The following is an 18,249-nucleotide window of genomic DNA, read 5'->3' on the forward strand; positions in this document are numbered from 1 at the left end:
GCAATTTCAATGAGTTGGCAGAGCCAATGGGTATGACTGTACAGCTTCACAGAGATAGAAGGCTGAAAACCTCCATCATCCCAAGTAATTATTTATAGTACTGTCAACTGCGGGAATATTGGGGTCAGAGAGGACAGATTCTGTCCGGAACAAACAGATGAATTATTCTGTACCCTTTGCCCATAGATCTGGCTTTAGAACCTGCAGAGGTACATTACATATAGTACTATAGAAGCTGACCCCGAGGGTACCTGCTCACTGGCCTCATCTATAGGTGGTGTAGCATTGCCCAGGTTCCTCCATCTCCACAAGGTTAGCAAACAGGAAGGAACTGGCCCAAAGGTCATGGAGTGGGTGAGCTGTCCAAAGTAATGGTCAGTATTCCAAGCAAATATGGGGGAAGGGAGAATTGTGTAAAGGTTATCAGTACTCATTCCACTCTGTCAGGGATTCCCAAATAAAGACATGTTTAAGCATATCTTATCTAGGGTGCTTCAGACCTTGGTCAAGAAAATCTGCCTAGGAAGAAAGTGTGGTACTGCACCAGTTCAACATCTACATTTCTCCATTACAAAGTAATTGTACCTGTTGGTTGCCGGCTCTTGGATTCCTTCAAGTAGAACAGTGCTTTGTCATAGTCTCCCAGGTGGTAAAAAGCTACTCCAGATCTGTACAAGGCCTTGAAGTTCTCTCCTTCCTTCTTGAGGACCTTCAGGCAGTATTCCTTAACCCGCTCATAGTTCACCAGCTCAGCTTGCAGAAGACATGCTGTCGGGGGAAAAGCAGACAGAAAAAGGTGCAGGAAATTATAATTTATGATGTGAGGAAGAGAACAGGTCTGAATTTTCAAGGTCTCAAACCGATCATCTTCTATATTATCAATACAAGCATCAAAATGCTGTAAGTAATGGTGGAGTCCTTATGTCATAAAGTGTAGCTCTCCAAGCATTTCTGAAGAATGGAAAATAACTGTAATGTACCACAGCCGCCCAAGTACTGGACTGAGCTCATACTGAAGACTTTTCAAAGAAATGAGAAAATCCATCTGCCAAGACCTTCAATGGTCATCTCCAGCCCCTTTGGAGAACATTGTGCACACTACAGTGAATACAGTACAAATGATTCATATTTGGTAACGATATATATATATAAAAGTTATACAGAATTTCCATGGCCTCAGCCTGTGCCTGGAAGCAACACAATCCAGATCTTCTCTGCATGTTCTTTATATAATAATTCATTATATAATAGGATCAGGGATCGGCATAGACAAGTAAATTGTGTGCTTCCTGCAACGCTGAGAAAATAATGATGGAAATAATAAATGTAAAATTAGATATAAATACAGTACATAAAAACGGTCAGCAGATTTGTACCTATGAAACTGGCTGACCTGTTACATGTGCGATTGGCAGCTGAAGGAGAAAAGGAGTTTCTGCTCTGGCGCAAAAACACTGGCATAGGCGATAGTTCATAAATCACCTATGCCACTGTTTTTGCACCAGAGCAGTAACTCCTTTTCTCCTATGCATCTCTTTGTTGGATTGGGCATCTTATCTTAAAGATAGTACTTCTGCGGCTGCATATCTGGCAACTGAAGCTCTTTTTACCAAAAAGTCTACGATAGGGTTATGCCCATCTCTAGCACAACCCCATAAGATGAGCCTCCATATTCTGCTCTATTGATCATATACACTGCCTGTCCAAAAAAATAGCCACCTAGATTTAACTAAGCAAATAGTTATGAGCCTCCTATTGGATAATTACTGCATGGACGATTATCTTTCAGCTGGCAACAAGTTATTTAACCCCAACTGGTGCAATGATTTGCTTCTCATTTCTTAAACAACCATGTCGAAAGACACATCTTGTGATCATGGAAAATATGTTAGTCTGTTTGAGAAGGGTCAAATCATTAGCATGCATCAAGCAGAGAAAACATCTAAGGAGATTGCAGAAACTACTAAAATTGGGTTAAGAACTGTCCAACGCATTATTAAAAACGAAGGATAGTGGGGACCCATCGTATTCGAGGAAGAAATGTTGCGGGGAAAAAATCCTGAATGATCGTGATCGGCGATCACTTAAACGTTTGGTGAAATCAAATCGAAGAAAAAACACAACAGTAGAACTCAGGGCTATGTTTAATAGTGAAAGTAAGAGCATTTCCACATGCACAATGCGAAGGGAACTCAAGGGATTGGGACTGAACAGATGTGTAGCCGTAAGAAAACCACTAATCAGTGAGGCAAACCAGAAAAAAAGGCTTCAATTTGTTAGGAAGCATAAAGATTGGACTCTGGAGCAATGGAAGAAGGTCCTGTGGTCTGAGGAGTCCAGATTTACCCTGTTCCAGAGTGATGGGCGCATCAGGGTAAGAAGAGAGGCAGATGAAGTGATGCACCCATCATGCCTAGTGCCTACTGTACAAGCCTGTGGGGGCAGTGCTATGATCTGGGGTTGCTGCAGTTGGTCAGGTCTAGGTTCAGCAGCAGTATGTGCTCCAAGAATGAGGTCAGCGACTACCTGAACATACTGAATGACCAGGTTATTCTATCAATAGATTTTTTTCTTCCCTGATGGCACGGGCATATTCCAAGATGACAATGCCAGGATTCATCGGGCTCAGGGATGGTTCAGGGAGCATGAGACATCATTTTCACACATGGATTGGCCACCACAGAGTCCAGACCTTAACCCCATTCAGAATCTTTGGGATGTGCTGGAGAAGGCTTTGTGCAGCGGTCAGACTGGAAATAAATCTTGTGACATTGCAGAGGCTTATCGAAACAATGCCACAGCGAATGCGTGCCGTAATCAAAGCTAAAGGCGGTCCAACAAAATATTTTTAGTGGCGACTTTTTTTGGGGATGTTTTAATATATGCAAATGAGCCTCTAGGAGCAACGGGGGCGTTGTCATTACACCTAGAGGCTCTGCTCTCTCTGCAACTGATGCATCCTCTGCACTTTGATTGACAGGGCCATTCAGTGAAAATGTCACCACGCCTGGCCCTGTCAATATAAGTGCAGAGGGTGTGGCAGTTGAGGAGAGGGCTAAGCCTCTAAGACAGGGATGCCCAACCTGCGGCCCTCCAGCTGTTGCAAAACTACAGCTCCCAGCTTGCCCTAATAGCTGTAGGCTGTCCAGGCATGCTGGGAATTGTAGTTTTGCAACAGTTGGAGGGCCGCCGGTTAGGCATCCCTGCTGTAGGAGAACCTAGGACCAACACAGATGTCTTTAGCTGCCAAGTGCACATGCAACAGGTCGGCCAGTGTCATAGGTACAAATCTGCTGACAGGTGGCCTTTAATACTTTCCTTTAAAAAGGAAAAATTGAAGATATTAAAAAGTTGGAAAGAAAATGCAATTATTTGGTCTCTGAAAATAGGCCATTTTGTAAATCACACTTTCACAAATCAATCAATTTGATTATCATATATTTTCTATGGTTATTATAGTCCTGTGGTCACATTTAGGCCCCGTCCACACAGCGGACATTGCACAGGAAAAATCTGCCAGACAGAAATCCTCCTTCTTCTACCAGGTTTTTTTAAATGTGAATGCCATGGGCCCGCTTGTGGTTTAGCCCCACTGAATGGAGCTAAACTGCGACTGGACACCTGCAGCGATCTCCAGCGGCGTCTTTCCGGACGCAGCACCAGGAAAGGACATGTTGGCGCGGTTGTGGCTATAAACCGGAGCCACATGAATAACTGTGCAGCCTTACATTGAAGACTATGGGAGACGGATTCCAGGCCACCGCTACCAACTTTTTCGCATAGAATTCATGCCAAATTTTGTATGAACGGCGCCTAATACATTCCGCACTTAATTTTACTCTGGGTTGCTTAGGCCGCGGCTTCCTGGTCTTCATCAAAAGCTGGTGCAGTCACTATGGCACACATACACATTTTGTATCCCTTCTTTTACACGTGGAGGACACCTCTTTTGGAGGGTGTGGAGTGGAATGACACTACATTTATAAACTGCATGAAACATTTCTGTCTTCAAAACCCTGTAGGCCAGAGCGGGCACACACTGTAGGGTGAAATGTAACACACTGGCATTGTAATCTGTGGCACTTCAGTTTATGTATGTAGATATGTCTTAAAGGCTATGGCATTTTTAATGATTGCATTGTATTTATTCTGGGTGGCTAAAAATCGTTTTTTTGAATTGGTCTTTATTAACAAATGTTCAGCAGTTTTTGTGATACATGTGGTTAAAAATCAGTCTCATATGAAGCCTGATCTCCGGACCTCAAAAACACTGATTCAAGCCATGTTCCTAAAATGAGTGTTTATGAGGTCAGGAGATCAGAGATGAGGCTTTACACAAACTCAGGAAGGACATTCTGCAAATGGATTGATTTTTAACTGCATGTATCACAAAAACTGCTGAAAGTTTTTAATAAAGACCAAAATAAAAATAAAAAAATTTGCCCAAAACGGAGTACAATTCTATTATAGACAAAAATTGACCCAAAGGTGTCCATAGCCTTTAAATACTTGCCAGTCGGTTTATTCCATGCTCGGATGTCGATCCCCCATATCCAATACTACAGATGTACATCCATATTTAGTACACTTGCAGCTTATTTCTGTGAATATGCCATTTGTCCAACAAAAGCTGCGTCATTTTCACAAACCGGACATGTGGCACCAAGCAGTTTGCTTTGACAATGACATGGTAGTGCCATCTCTCAGCAGCACCGGTTGATCGGCACTTGCTACCATGATAGCAATCAGTTGTACTCTATTGGTGGCAAGCATACAGATTTTATTGGCACTCATTTAAAGGACCTTTCAGAGGGGCCGATTTCAACTGAAGGGGATAAGGAATCACTAGTGCGATCATTCGTCCCCAGTTTGCATACGGTCGGCAGCACGTTTGATTTACATGTGGAGATATACTACCCACCTGAAAGCATATTTATTCTACACTCATCCAGCATATGAGAGTTTTCTCATTTTTCAGTTGATCACTGCCTTGTTTACATGGAGAAATGATCGGGAAGGAGTGTTCATATGACCGTCATCAGATCAGCCTGTAAAAGGCACCTAGAGGAGCGCTTCTGATCAGGCACCATCCATGAGATGCCCTTTGTAACTACACAGTTAAGAAAAGGTCATCACAGCCGGCCCTATTCCTACCAGTACTGGGTACAGAGATGGCATCACACAATGCTTTTCCATGCAACATTCCGATAGGGAAAAGCTGGTTTCATATTAGAAGTGAAGCTTTCCATTAGGTTCCCATAGTTGCCACTATATTTAACTTCCTCCAGTTTTCCCCTTATCTCATACAGTGTAAAATAACTATACCGTATAGTGAGTAATAACAGCACTATCCAAATGTCTGTGGTCACAGGTCTCTTCAGCAGGGACAGCTGATGCTCAGCCTTGATTTAAGACGGACACACACAAGATGTTGGCCGAACCCGCTGACCATTTAATGCAGGGCACACCAGCTGTTGTGAAACTACATTTCCCAGCATGCACACTTGCATGGCTATTCTCGGAACTCCCACAGAATTGAACAGAGCATGCTGGGAGTTGTAGTTTTACAACAGCTGGAGTGCTGGAGGTAGCCGACCCCTGATCTAATATACATAGTGATGTCCTGACTGCCCCTTGACTGTAGATGTCCAGGGAAAGAAGGGTCAGCCATGATGAATTTTAACATGCCTGATCTTTTTTGTTCTCTGGGAAGATAAATCCCTGCTGGAAGTGTCCGACGGCGGCTTTTTCTCCTCCCTCTATTGTGAACACTTGCATGCTCGGCTATGCCAAGCAGACATATGTAAAGGGGGATTGGAAGGAACTGTCGGGCATTTGAAAACCCCCACAATTAGACAGAGCAATGGTGCTCAGTAAAGGCATGTTCACACGGTGGATTTTCCATGCCATTTATGTCCTGTACTCTGCACCGGCATCCGATGGAAAAACCGCATGTATTTCACCTGCCATTTCGCATGCATTTCACTGCGCTGCTGCTCATACAGCGGCATATTGTTTTCAGCATGGAAACCACTAGGGGAGCCCACAATGAGTGGGGCTAATCAGCAGTGGGATCCCCGAAACTACATGAGGGTCAGCCTTAGACCCCCCTCCCCCAGATAATGCAGGTTGGATTTTCCGAGTGACGACACGTTAATCAGTCCCATGCTCTAGGCGCAGCTCAGCCCCATATAAAAGTGAACGGGCCCGAGTGCGATACCAAGCACAGCTGCTATATAATGGACGGCACTGTGAGCTGCGAGAAGGCCACGGTGGCTTCTCAAACAGCTGATGGGCGGGGGTCCCAGGGGTCGGATCCCCACCGATCAGATACTGATGACCTATCCAGTAAAATCTTCGAAAACCCTTTTAATAACATTCACACAGCAGCCGATGGACATCTTGGTCCGTGCCCTGACCTAGGCCAAAAGAGTCCTTTGGCCTCTAGCGGTCTACTATCTGTTAGTATAGGAATAGGGTGACACAGTGTACTATTCAACACAACCAATGTATTCCACGTCATACAGATAGATCTATGTAATCTCTCTAGGAGTAACTTATTGATGACCTGTCCTTAGGATAAAGCCTCAGGCATGATGGGGACTGGGGGCTGAGTACTGTCCGCATCCATGTCTGTTCTGTGGTGCTGCAAAAAAATAAATAGAACACGTCCCATGTCTGTTTTGTGGAGAAGAATAGGCATCTGGGGAAGGGGAAAAGTCGGGATGCACAGGGCCGATATCCGTGTTCTGCAGATCCGCAATTTGCAGACCGCAAAACAGATACGGTTGTGTGCATAAGGCCTTAGTGAGGGCTGACCCCCGGCACCCCCGACCGATCAGCTGTTTTGATGCTAGAACTACGTAGCTCCATGCACTGTGTAGTGGCCTGGCAAAGTTACTGCAGCAAATTAGATATAGTTATTTAAAGATCCTCCACTTTCCCGGCCAGGTGACACCGCTCAGAGGCTTTGAGGGGCTTATCACGCAGCGTGTGCCATGCTGATCAGTCGATGCATGCTACACTATGGTTACATACCAGAAAAAGGAACAGCAAGTCAGGCAGTATTCACACCGTGGAATAAAACTGCAGAGGTGTTTTTGCAGACAAGCAGATTTTGCATCAGATTCGCAGCAATACAAAGCAAAATGCCAAAAACCCAGAGCAAACATTCAACATTCGGAGCACACCAGGGATTCCTGTACAACCACATTCACTTTTAGGGGACGGCGACACTGGTTATGGCCAGGATCGCAGGGGTGTAGCAGTGGTTCCATAGAACTGAAGGGGTCGCAGCACCAGTCACATGTGTGCCGCGACTGCGACCCCTGAATTGCAAAAAATCCAAATCTGCCAGATTTAGGGGTTGCAGTTACAGCACATGTGCAACTTGTGCTGCGGCCCCATTCATTTCTATAGGATCACCGCTGCACTGCGACGCCCCCGAGATCCTGGCTGAGACCAGTGTCACCGTACTGTTCAGTACTCTGTGTGAACAGAGCCATAGTTCCATGTACATATGCCCCAATCCGTGACGCGCTGACGGGAGAGGATTTCTCAGACCAGCCATCATCTTACTTATACAAGGCACAGAATCAGGACATGTAAGTAACCTCGGGGTGAATTCCGAAAAACAGGTGTAAGCACGCCTCGACTGTGACAGAGGGAAATTAGCGCAAGTGAATGCACAAATGGGGGCTTTAAAGTGAAGCATTACTTTATTTTATAGGTTAATTACCTGCTGAATCATTTAAAGTGACGGATCAGGACAGCCACATGCCGGAAAATGGATGAAACTGAAGAGGACGATTATTGTGCCTAACCCAACGACTACAGTTCCACCCGTTATTATCCTCATTTTCCACTTAAAGGGGTTGTCCAGGGTTATAAAAAAATAAGTCTGCTTACATCCAGAAACACTCTTGTATAGCAGCTCAGGCCTATTCAAGCAAATGATGATGCTGAACTGCAATACCAGACTCAGCCCATGGACAAGTGTGGCGCCATTTCTGGATAAAGCAGACTTCTTCGTAATCCTGGACAACCCCTCTAAAAGGGAAAGGCTGCTTGATAATTGCTGATCACATTTTAGGAACTACAGTCATGTGAAAAAATTAGGACACCCTTTGAAAGCATGTGGTTTTTTGTAACATTTTTAATAAATGGTTATTTCATCTCCGTTTCAACAATACAGAGAGATTAAAGTAATCCGACTAAACAAAGAAAACTGAAGAAAAGTCTTTTCAAGATCTTCTGTAAATGTCATTCTACAAAAATGCCTATTCTAACTGAGGAAAAAGATAGGACACCCTTGCCCCTAATAGCGAGTGTTACCTCCTTTGGCTGAAATAACTGCAGTGAGACGGTTCTTGTAGCCATCTACCAGTCTTCGACATCGGTCTGAGGAAATTTTACCCCACTCCTCAATGCAGAACTTTTTCAGCTGTGAGATGTTTGAGGGGTTTCTTGCACGTACAGCCCTTTTCAAGTCACCCCACAGCATCTCAATGGGATTCAAATCTGGACTTTGACTTGGCCATTCCAGGACTCTCCATTTCTTCTTTTTCAGCCAATCTTTGGTTGATTTACTAGTATGTTTTGGGTCATTGTCATGTTGCATGGTCCAGTTCCGCTTCAGCTTTAATTTTCTAACTGATGGTCTCACATGTTCTTCAAGCACCTTCTGATACACAGTAGAATTCATCGTGGATTCTATGATGGTGAGCTGACCAGGTCCTGCTGCAGCAAAGCAGCCCCAAACCATGACACTTCCACCTCCATGCTTCACAGTTGGTATGAGGTTCTTTTCTTGGAATGCTGTGTTTGGTTTACGCCAAACATGTCCTCTGCTGTTGTGTCCAAATAATTCAATTTTGGACTCATCTGTCCAAAGAACATTATTCCAGAAGTCCTGGTCTTTGTCAACTTTATCGCTGGCAAATGTCAGTCTGGCCTCGATGTTTCTCTTGGAAAGCAAAGGTTTCCTCCTTGCACACCTCCCATGCAAGTTAAACTTGTACAGTCTCTTTCTGATTGTAGAGGCATGTACTTCTACATCAACAGTAGCCAGAGCCTGCTGTAGTTCTCGAGATGACACTTTAGGGTTTTTGGATACCTCTTTTAGCATCTTGCGGTCTGCTCTTGGGGTGAACTTGCTGGGGCGACCAGTCCTGGGCATGTTGGCAGTTATTTTGAAAGCCCTCCACTTGTAGACTATCTTCCGGACAGTGGAATGGCTGATTTCAAAATCTTTTGAGATCTTTTTAAATCCCTTCCCAGACTCATAGGCTGCTACAATCTTTTTTCTGAAGTCCTCTGACAGCTCTTTTGCTCTCACCATGGTGCTCACTCTCACTTCAACAGTCAGGAGCACACCAAACTAAATGTCTGAGGTTTAAATAGGGCAAGCCTCATTCAACATGCAGAGTAACGATCTACTAATTATGTGCACCTGGTGTGATATACCTGTGTGAGATCTGAGCCAATTTAAGAGGGAATACATGTGAGGGTGTCCTATCTTTTTCCTCAGTTAGAATAGGCATTTTTGTAGAATGACATTTACAGAAGATCTTGAAAAGACTTTTCTTCAGTTTTCTTTGTTTAGTTGGATTACTTTAATCTCTCTGTATTGTTGAAACGGAGATGAAATAACCATTTATTAAAAATGTTACAAAAAACCACATGCTTTCAAAGGGTGTCCTAATTTTTTCACATGACTGTATGTCAAATAAAATTGTAACGGGCCTTATGCCTTACCCCAGCTCGTCAGTGGAAGGCCCCCTGCTGTCCGTGAAGGGGATCTGTAGGTGTCCGGTGCATGTACATATATAAGCAGCAGAATGCCCTGCATCTGCGCATGCGCCAAACACATTACGCCGATGTTCAGCTCCTGCACAGGAAAAGCAGAGGAAGCCATCTTCTTTCCTACGGATGCAGAGACGATTACTCTTCCATGTCTATATATCCCACTCATGGACCTAAGGGTTTTCCAAGATTTTTTTTTAAACGCAGAGAGCAGGGGGCTGTATGAAAAAAAAAAAAATGGCCCATGCTCACCTTTTAAATATCCCGCCGCTCTGGTCCCCACTAGTCCTGCAGTGATCACATACTCTTTAATATTGAATGCTGAGGGTCCGGTGGGAATCGGAGTGGTGGTACAATAGCTCTGGGACATTTAAAAGGTGGGCATAACTTTTTTCTTCATTCCATACAGCCCCCTGCTCTCTACACGGTTTAAAAAAAAAGAATCCTGGAGAACCCCTTTAAATGCAGACATGTGTCCTTAAGGCATAAAGGCATTTGCAATCTGATGTGACTCAACATAAAAGTTTCCAGCATTTTAGGAAATGTTACTATAAAGGGAACCCTATAGAGAAGCTCCAGACCACCCTCATACTGTATGGGTGATCTAGAGCTTTTATTGGGGAGCTCATGAACACGAGCATGTGCACTGTATTGAGCGGAGCCCACTGCTCGGGTTCGGAGTGACCCTGCGTTTCTACCGGATTCTCTGTCACAAGTTTATTGATGGAGTCACTTTAGGCTTCCGATACAACCACAACTCCTCTATTGTCAACGAAAAGGGACTACAGATTCCAGGGTCTCCCAGTTACCCCCATCACTGGTTGCGATTTTCATCCTGGCCTCTACATCCTCCTATTAATATAGCTATGGAGACAACGATGTGTATGAGAAGGGCCAATATGGCTGATCCCTGTTTTCACACGGTCAGATGTGATCGTCCTCTGCAATAAATACAAACCCTCGTGTTCATAAAAGGTCATAAGGCAAAAACCAATGGTCCCCCAACCTTCAGGAGAGAGAACCCGGTCTACTACAGCTACTTTTCCACAGATGCTCCTGATGAAGGTCAAGAGTGTGTTCTGTGCCGGCATACACCAGCGAAAATGTCCTTTTTTTTCGCCTATGGGCGATGGATGTGCCTAAGCAGTGAGAAGCATACATCAGGAAATCACTGCGAAACACGGTGTTAAATCTGTACCAAACAGTACTGAAGAGGCGACGGCGCGGAGAGAAAGGCTCCCTGTGATTTCAGTGGAGAACATGTCCTACACAGCATGTCCGCCTTTACACCATTATTTTGTAGGCTATACTCTGTAATCTCACTTCGAAATGGGATTCTGAATTACACACTAGTATACAGTCGTGGCCAAAACCTACCATTACCAGGTGCCACGCCGCTGTACAAACACAGGTCCATCAAGAAGCAAAGGCAACCGGTGATCCTTCCCCGGTCATCTGGAAAGATGTGCAATGTCCAAAGCAAGTCTACTCCATATAGCGTATGGCAAGAACATGCCCCTCTAAAATAGTCAATGTGGCTACAATATGGTCGCCATCACAGTTCCTTGTCACCCAGCTTTATTCGAGCCCTGAACCTCAATGCTACCACATGGCAAATACAAACACCGACACCATTTAAGAAGCTTAGGATAATTGGACAACAACCCCCATGGCACTTGCATTTGCAAGAAGAACTCAACTAATATGTATTGGTGCAAGTATGGGCTGGCTATGCTTTTTATACTAGTCAGGTCAGTAAGGTTACCCGAGTATGGCTAAATCTAAATCTGCTAGAAAATTGTTTTCATAGGGATAAATTAGGGACACCCTTCCTTAGCTCTCAATAGATTAGACAGTGTTCACATTTGGGGGTCACCTTCCACAGTAATAGTGCAGTATGCCGCGCCATTGTAGCTGTCAAAACGACAGCAACCCCGATAGACCCCATTATAAGACAAACCGATTTTGTCAGGCACCGTCTGTATCCATTGTGCTGGGGATTGGGGCTTCCATAGTGGACAGGAGATCCAATGCTGTTGTGGACCCCGCACAGTATGCAAATCTCTGGACCCCAAGAAATTTATATTCTACATTTATATACAACTTAGGCTACCTTCACCCTCGCGTTTGGTGCGGATCCGTCTTGTATCTGCACAGACAGATCCGCACCAATAATGCAAACTCTTGTATCCGTTCAGAACGGATCCGTTTGCATTATTCATAAAAAAAAAAAGTCTAAGTCAAAACGGATCCGTCTTGACTTACATTGAAAGTCAATGGGGGACGGATCCGTTTTTCAATTGCACCATATTGTGTCAGTGAAAAACGGATCCGTCCCTATTGACTTACATTGTAAGTCAGGACGGATTCGTTTGTCTCCGCATCGTCAGACGGTCACCAAAACGATGCAAGCTACGTTTTAGTGACCGTCTAAAAAAACGCAACTGAGACCAGACGCAGCCAAATTGATGCATTCTGAGCGGATCCTTATCCATTCAGAATGCATCGGGGCTGAACTGATCCGTTTTGGGCCGGTTGTAAGAGCCCTGAAACGGATCTCACAAGCGCACCCAGAAACGCCAGTGTGAAAGTAGCCTTAGATGAAAACATTATAAGTTTCATTTTAATATATATATATATTACTAATTGATTTTTAGAAGCTTCTATCTCAGTCAATCAAACCACTTCCACTAACTAAGAGGACTCCGCAGCCTGTCATCAGAAGAGGACTGCGTGGATGTAATTCAGCAGCTCATTGGAGCCAGAGATGGTGCTAGGACTTCCCGCTGGTAGAGGGGAGTGAGAGCTGCATCACTCATAGTATAGACACTATACAGATCCAAAACACAAGAGAAGAGAAAAAAACAAGGTCATTTTGCACAGGGTTTCAGTACTTTTTCTTCTGGTTTTGCAGGGGCAGAGTTTCGAAGACCTCACACATTGTGAATCATTTATTCTTTTAACAAGATATTGTAATGGAAGCTGATCAGCAATATGAATATTTCATAATGTAGAAGTGTTACATTAAAATATACATGAACGTTTTATCCACAGCAATAGCACTTGTCTTCAGATCCAGATGTCAGGCTGTAGATCTGATCACAGGAGGGCAGGTGGCAGCACATTACATGATGTACGGCACCCCCCTCACTGTCTACATACACTGGTCATCAACACATACATGAAAACCGGAGTAAAATGAACAAAATACTATAAAATCGCCATTCTTCCACCAAAATGGAGGATGGACACATTACTGTAGAGAGAGAATATAAAGGGAACCTGTCAGCATGAAATCCCAACAGGCTCCTGGTTACAGACAGGACCTGTCGTCTCTCCGGACATGTCCGGTACTTACATTTCCCATGAAATAATTTTGGAGCATCTAGTCTGTGTTGTGCTGTTCCTTTATTATTCCTACTGGAAGTTATGAATGAATTACTAGCTATTTGCAATGAAGGTCCAGATGGGTATTACCAGTTTGGGGGGCAAGGGGGTGTCCCTGCACTGTCTGACGCTATCCAATCAGTGCTGCCAGTTCAGACTGTGCAGGGACACCCTCAGCACTCATCTGGACCTTCACAGCAAACTGCTAGTAATTCATTTATAACTTCCAGCAGGAATAATAAAGGAATGGCACATTAGAGTCATAAGAGGAGGGGATGGGGGGGGGGGGCAAGGAGGTACCCAAACATTTACAGAATGCTTGCAGGCTGCTGGAATTTGGTGAAAGAGTTTAAACCAAACTATAAATATATTAACAATGTGCTTGTTACTATGGGATCTCATCCAGACTGAAGTACCAAGCTGGCTGCCATATGAAGAGTCACTGAATAGGTCAAATAGTTCTCCTGACATGTCCGTTAAGCAATTTCTTTTAATTCCTAATTAAATTCTGGAGCATCTTTTCTTAGACTTCTCCACTGTGCCATTCCTCTGTTACTCCTGCTAGAAATGTATGACTAATTAGAAAACCGAGTGTTACCACTTAGAGGTGTGTTACCCCCCAGTCTGACACTGTCCAATCAGTGCTGAAAGTATCAGAGTATGTATAGACAAGGGGAATGGTGACATCCAGGTGTCCATTTTTTTTGTATAAACTTCTAGGAGGAATAACAGGAAGGGCAAAACAGAGTCATAAGAAAATACCATCTCCTCTGTATGGGTACAAGGCATTGCTACTGCTATCCCTGGTCCCTGGATGATCTGCTACCCAGAAATGGCGATTTAGGTGTCCGTGTCAGCTACGCTTCCACCCAGCATTTGCTCATTCATTGTGTGATCGTCAGCACCTTTATACAGAACAATCGAGTATTCCTAGGCCCAATAATTGTCCTGATCGCCGACCCGTGTAGACAAGACAGCGGGGGGAAAAAACTGCCATTAAAAACAGATAAACTGTCAGTTTTTCATGGCCATTTTACATCAGTGCATGCATACATTTTCTGGCCGTCTATCCATTTTCAATGCCGTTTTGCATAATTAAAAACAGATGATTTTCATAGACTTTTTTTTTTTATCCCAAACCATGCAGTGTCCTCAGTATAGATAATGGCCCCCATGGTGTTTCCCAGTATAGATAATGCCCCTGATACTGCCCCCGATACTGCCCTCAGTATAGATAATGGCTCCATTTGTGCACCCCAATATAGTTAATGCCCCCCAGTATAGATAATGCCCCCATAGTGTCCCTTAGTATAGATAATGCCCCTGATACTGCACCCCAGTATAGATAATGGCTCCATTTGTGCCCCCCAATATAGTTAATGCCCCCCAGTATAGATAATGCCCCCATAGTGTCCCTTAGTATAGATAATGCCCCTGATACTGCCCCCCCAGTATAGATAATGCCCCTGATACTGCCCCCCAGTATAGATAATGCCCCTCATAGTGCCCCAAGTATAGATAATAGCCCCTTTGTGCACCCAGTATAATGACCCCCATAGAGTCCCCTAGTATAGATAATGCCCCTGATACTGCCCCCCATTATAGATATTGGCTCCCTTTGTGGCCCCTAGTATAATGCCCCCCATTATAGATAATGGCCCCTTCGTGTCCTCCAGTACAGATAATGGCCCCCTTTGTGCACCCCAGTGTAGATAACGACCCCCCTTTGTGCACCCCAGTGTAGATAACGACCCCCCTTTGTGCACTCCAGTATTATAAAATGCACCCTTTGTGGCCCTGGTATTATAAATTGCCCTCTTTAGCGCAACCACTTGCATGCACAGGAACACTTGCTCCTCACTGCAGCGGACCTACGCTCCCAGCGGGATCATATGAGGTCATCATGCTGGGAGTGCAGGTCCTGCTGCCTCAAGTCTGCCCATAAAAGCAGACAAAAAGAGGACATGTTCTATTTTTTGACTGTTGCAAAACAAATTAAAAAACAAACAAACAAACCGCCCCATTGACTTTAATTGGGTCTAAAAACGGCGGTGTGGTCGCTGCTTTTCACCGTCATGTGAACAAGGCTTTAAGTTGCTGTGATATCCTATCAGGACATGGACCCCATCAATTGGCATTAGCCTACAAACTAAGGAATGAATGCAATAAAACAAAATGTATCAGTTTTCATACTATGTGGTAGGTATTTGACTCCAAAATTCTATAAAAATTATATAAACAAATGATGGATCGTTAACTAGACCACTACATATAATAATTTACTTTATGGATCCATAATTGTTTTTATGTTTAATATCATTTGGAGCAAATAACTACGTGGCATTAAAACTGATATTTTGTCCATTTGTTTATCAAACCCATTTTTTGTAGTTTATCCCCGGAAGAAGCCTGGTTGGCGAAAAGGCGTCGGGTGGAGGCGGCAGTGGCAGAGCCACGTTCCCACATCTGGTATGGCTATAATGGTTGGCTGCTCTGTTTATTGCACGACACAATACTGCTATATCTTGATGGTGCTATGTGTTTGGGACACTGCTGCTGCTGCTTACTACTTAAGAACATCGGGTTTTCCTTTTGTACGGCCCCTTTGGGCCTCATATACACCTATAGCTGTGTATCATTAGCACATTGTGAGAGCTACTGTCCTAAGTGAATAATGATTGTGGTGGACAGACTCTGCCGCCCCCTCCTTGTCCTCCGTAGGGGTTGCTAAGTTTTTAGGAATTCTTTTATATTTTTTTTATTTGTATGTATTCTACTCAATAAAGTACAATTTATTTGTAACAATTGGAGGTTAATGAGAATTTTTTGGTGTGATAGAATGGACATAATCACCTCTGGCCTTAAGGTAACATGAATGCTCATATTTATCTTTTGGTGTATATACTATTTTTTGTAGAGTCTAAAGCGCTGGTCTACAGGGTCTACTATATTTTTGGTATGTCCTCCGGGTACAAGGACTGAATAGCAACTACAGTTACCCATGGGTGAGCCACCCGAAAAATTATTTTTGGAAGGATCCTTAAGCACGTCAGAATAAATATTCACTGGGTGTGGCGGTTTTTCCTTTAATTTTCACCATAGGCTTCTCTATAGGACTTGAAAAATGGCAGAAAAAACTGTAGCACAATAAAAAAAAAGCCACCAAAAACACCTGTAAAAAATAAATAAAAATTCATAACATGCATTAAAGGGGTCGTCCCATGAAAAATATTCTTCAGTTTTCAAGTTCAGTTAAAAATTTAGCATAGCCACTGAGTTATTCAATACAATCTATCTGTATAGCGCCACCTGCTGCTAGTTTCTTTCTTATTTCTATGTCCAGCCCACTGAGAAGGCCGCACATGCTTAGTTTCATCCTTCAACTGCCTGCTGAGATGTGATAGGTGGAGCATGGACACGCCCCCTGAGCTGCAGCAGAATAGACACTCCCCTTGAGCTGTCAGCTTGATATAAATCTAGCAGAGCAATGAATGGGGAGATCTCTGGACCCATGTGAGGTACAGGCTGGTTCTAGCTTTGTTAGAAAGAGACTGTCATGTACTATACGATGTCTGATTTTAATTTTTTAGATTAATTATGGGATAATCCCTTTCAAGAAATGAGTGTGTGAAGAAGGCCCATGGGTATGGCCGAACTGTCAGGTTGTCTTTTGGTATTTTAGAAGCCAAAATAGGGACTGGATCACCAAAGGAGAGGAAGTATAAAAGACAGATGGAATTTATTTGTGCTTTTGGCTTCCAAAACTGCATCAAGAAACCTGACTGTGTGACTATAGCCATAGTGCGGCTTTTACAGGTGGTGCTGCAATGCAATCCAAAGGCAGTTCTAGGATTATTCCTAAAAATACTTATTATTTGGACAACATTCACTAAGGGCCATGCATGAGGCTGTTGTCGGGCGGTCCGCACCGTATCACGGATGTGGACTCACTTAAATGGGTCTGCAACCTGGAAGATATGGTGTGGAGGCATGGAGCGGAAGGCCACAGAAGCACTACAGACAGCTCCCATGGTATTCCGGCCCGTGCCTCTGCACCGCAAAAAAGTAGAACTTGTTCTGCGTCCGTCTGTGCCAGCCACACGGGCGGTGCCCGTGAATTGGGGACTGCAATTTGCGTTCCCCAATGCACCGAAACGGGTGGCACGTGTGCATGAGCCCTAAGTGTCAATGGAAGCCGTTTTCTCATCGTAGCAAAATATCTTGCTAACTCGGAAACAGAATGAGATAATTTTTTGGACTTGCACAGTACCGTACTATGGCTCTGTGTAGTCTTGCTGTACCGCTATACACCACTAAACTCACACAGGAGCTTTTCTCCTTAGATTTTATATGATCCTTTGGAGACCGTATTTCAGAGTTATTCTCACATAAAAGCAATGCTTCAAGGGGAGAATCTCTCTGTAATAAGGTGCGGTAGGGAGCAGCACAGAACAGACCTGCAGGGACTCCTCCGTAATATACCGTCCTATGGAAGATGGCCCATCAAGGCTTTACACCTATAATAAGGTTATCCACCGTAGTTGTTATTTATTGATATTACAGTGTATATCAGGACACGTCAGTCGTAATAAAGGGCCCGCTTTCATATTCTGAACAATGCCTGGTGTCCCTCGTATCTGACTACATACAGAATAGTTAAACAAAAGCAATGTCTCTATCTGCAATGAAATGCGGATCACTTTCATCTGCACGTCCAGGGCTTTCATACAATTACTGGCAGAGTTCTGCAGCGGGTACAAACATCAGTGGTGTTCAATGAGCTTTTAAGTCGGATGCCGCTTTGCAAACTCAATCTGGAATTTAAAGAGCCTAATAGGATAACGGGCATTACCTTGGAGATTAGACGTCGCCGTTGGATTGTGAACATTTTATCCCATTTGCTGCTGTGGCAAAGTGGTGAATAGAAGGGGCAGGGAGAGGTGAGATCCTAGGAAATGGCCGTGAGAGCTCTCCAAGGTACTAGAAAATGGCAACTTGGAGAGATTTAAGGTACATTTCAGACACCAGTCAACCTTGTCTATGATCTCCAGGAAATTG

General features: G+C 44.0%; 1 protein-coding gene across 1 annotated transcript in view; it reads right to left on the reverse strand.

The window, feature by feature from the left end:
* Nucleotides 1–18,249, reverse strand: part of TTC9 (tetratricopeptide repeat domain 9) — a 44,615-nt gene that overhangs the window by 16,299 nt on the left and 10,067 nt on the right. The window contains exon 2 of the mRNA XM_040411237.1: nucleotides 586–768. Within this exon, the coding sequence (XP_040267171.1) occupies nucleotides 586–768 (183 nt within the window). The remainder of the gene's footprint in view (nucleotides 1–585; nucleotides 769–18,249) is intronic.

The sequence above is a fragment of the Bufo bufo genome, chromosome 11 (assembly GCF_905171765.1).
Source record: "Bufo bufo chromosome 11, aBufBuf1.1, whole genome shotgun sequence".
In the NCBI taxonomy this organism is placed as follows: domain Eukaryota; kingdom Metazoa; phylum Chordata; class Amphibia; order Anura; family Bufonidae; genus Bufo; species Bufo bufo.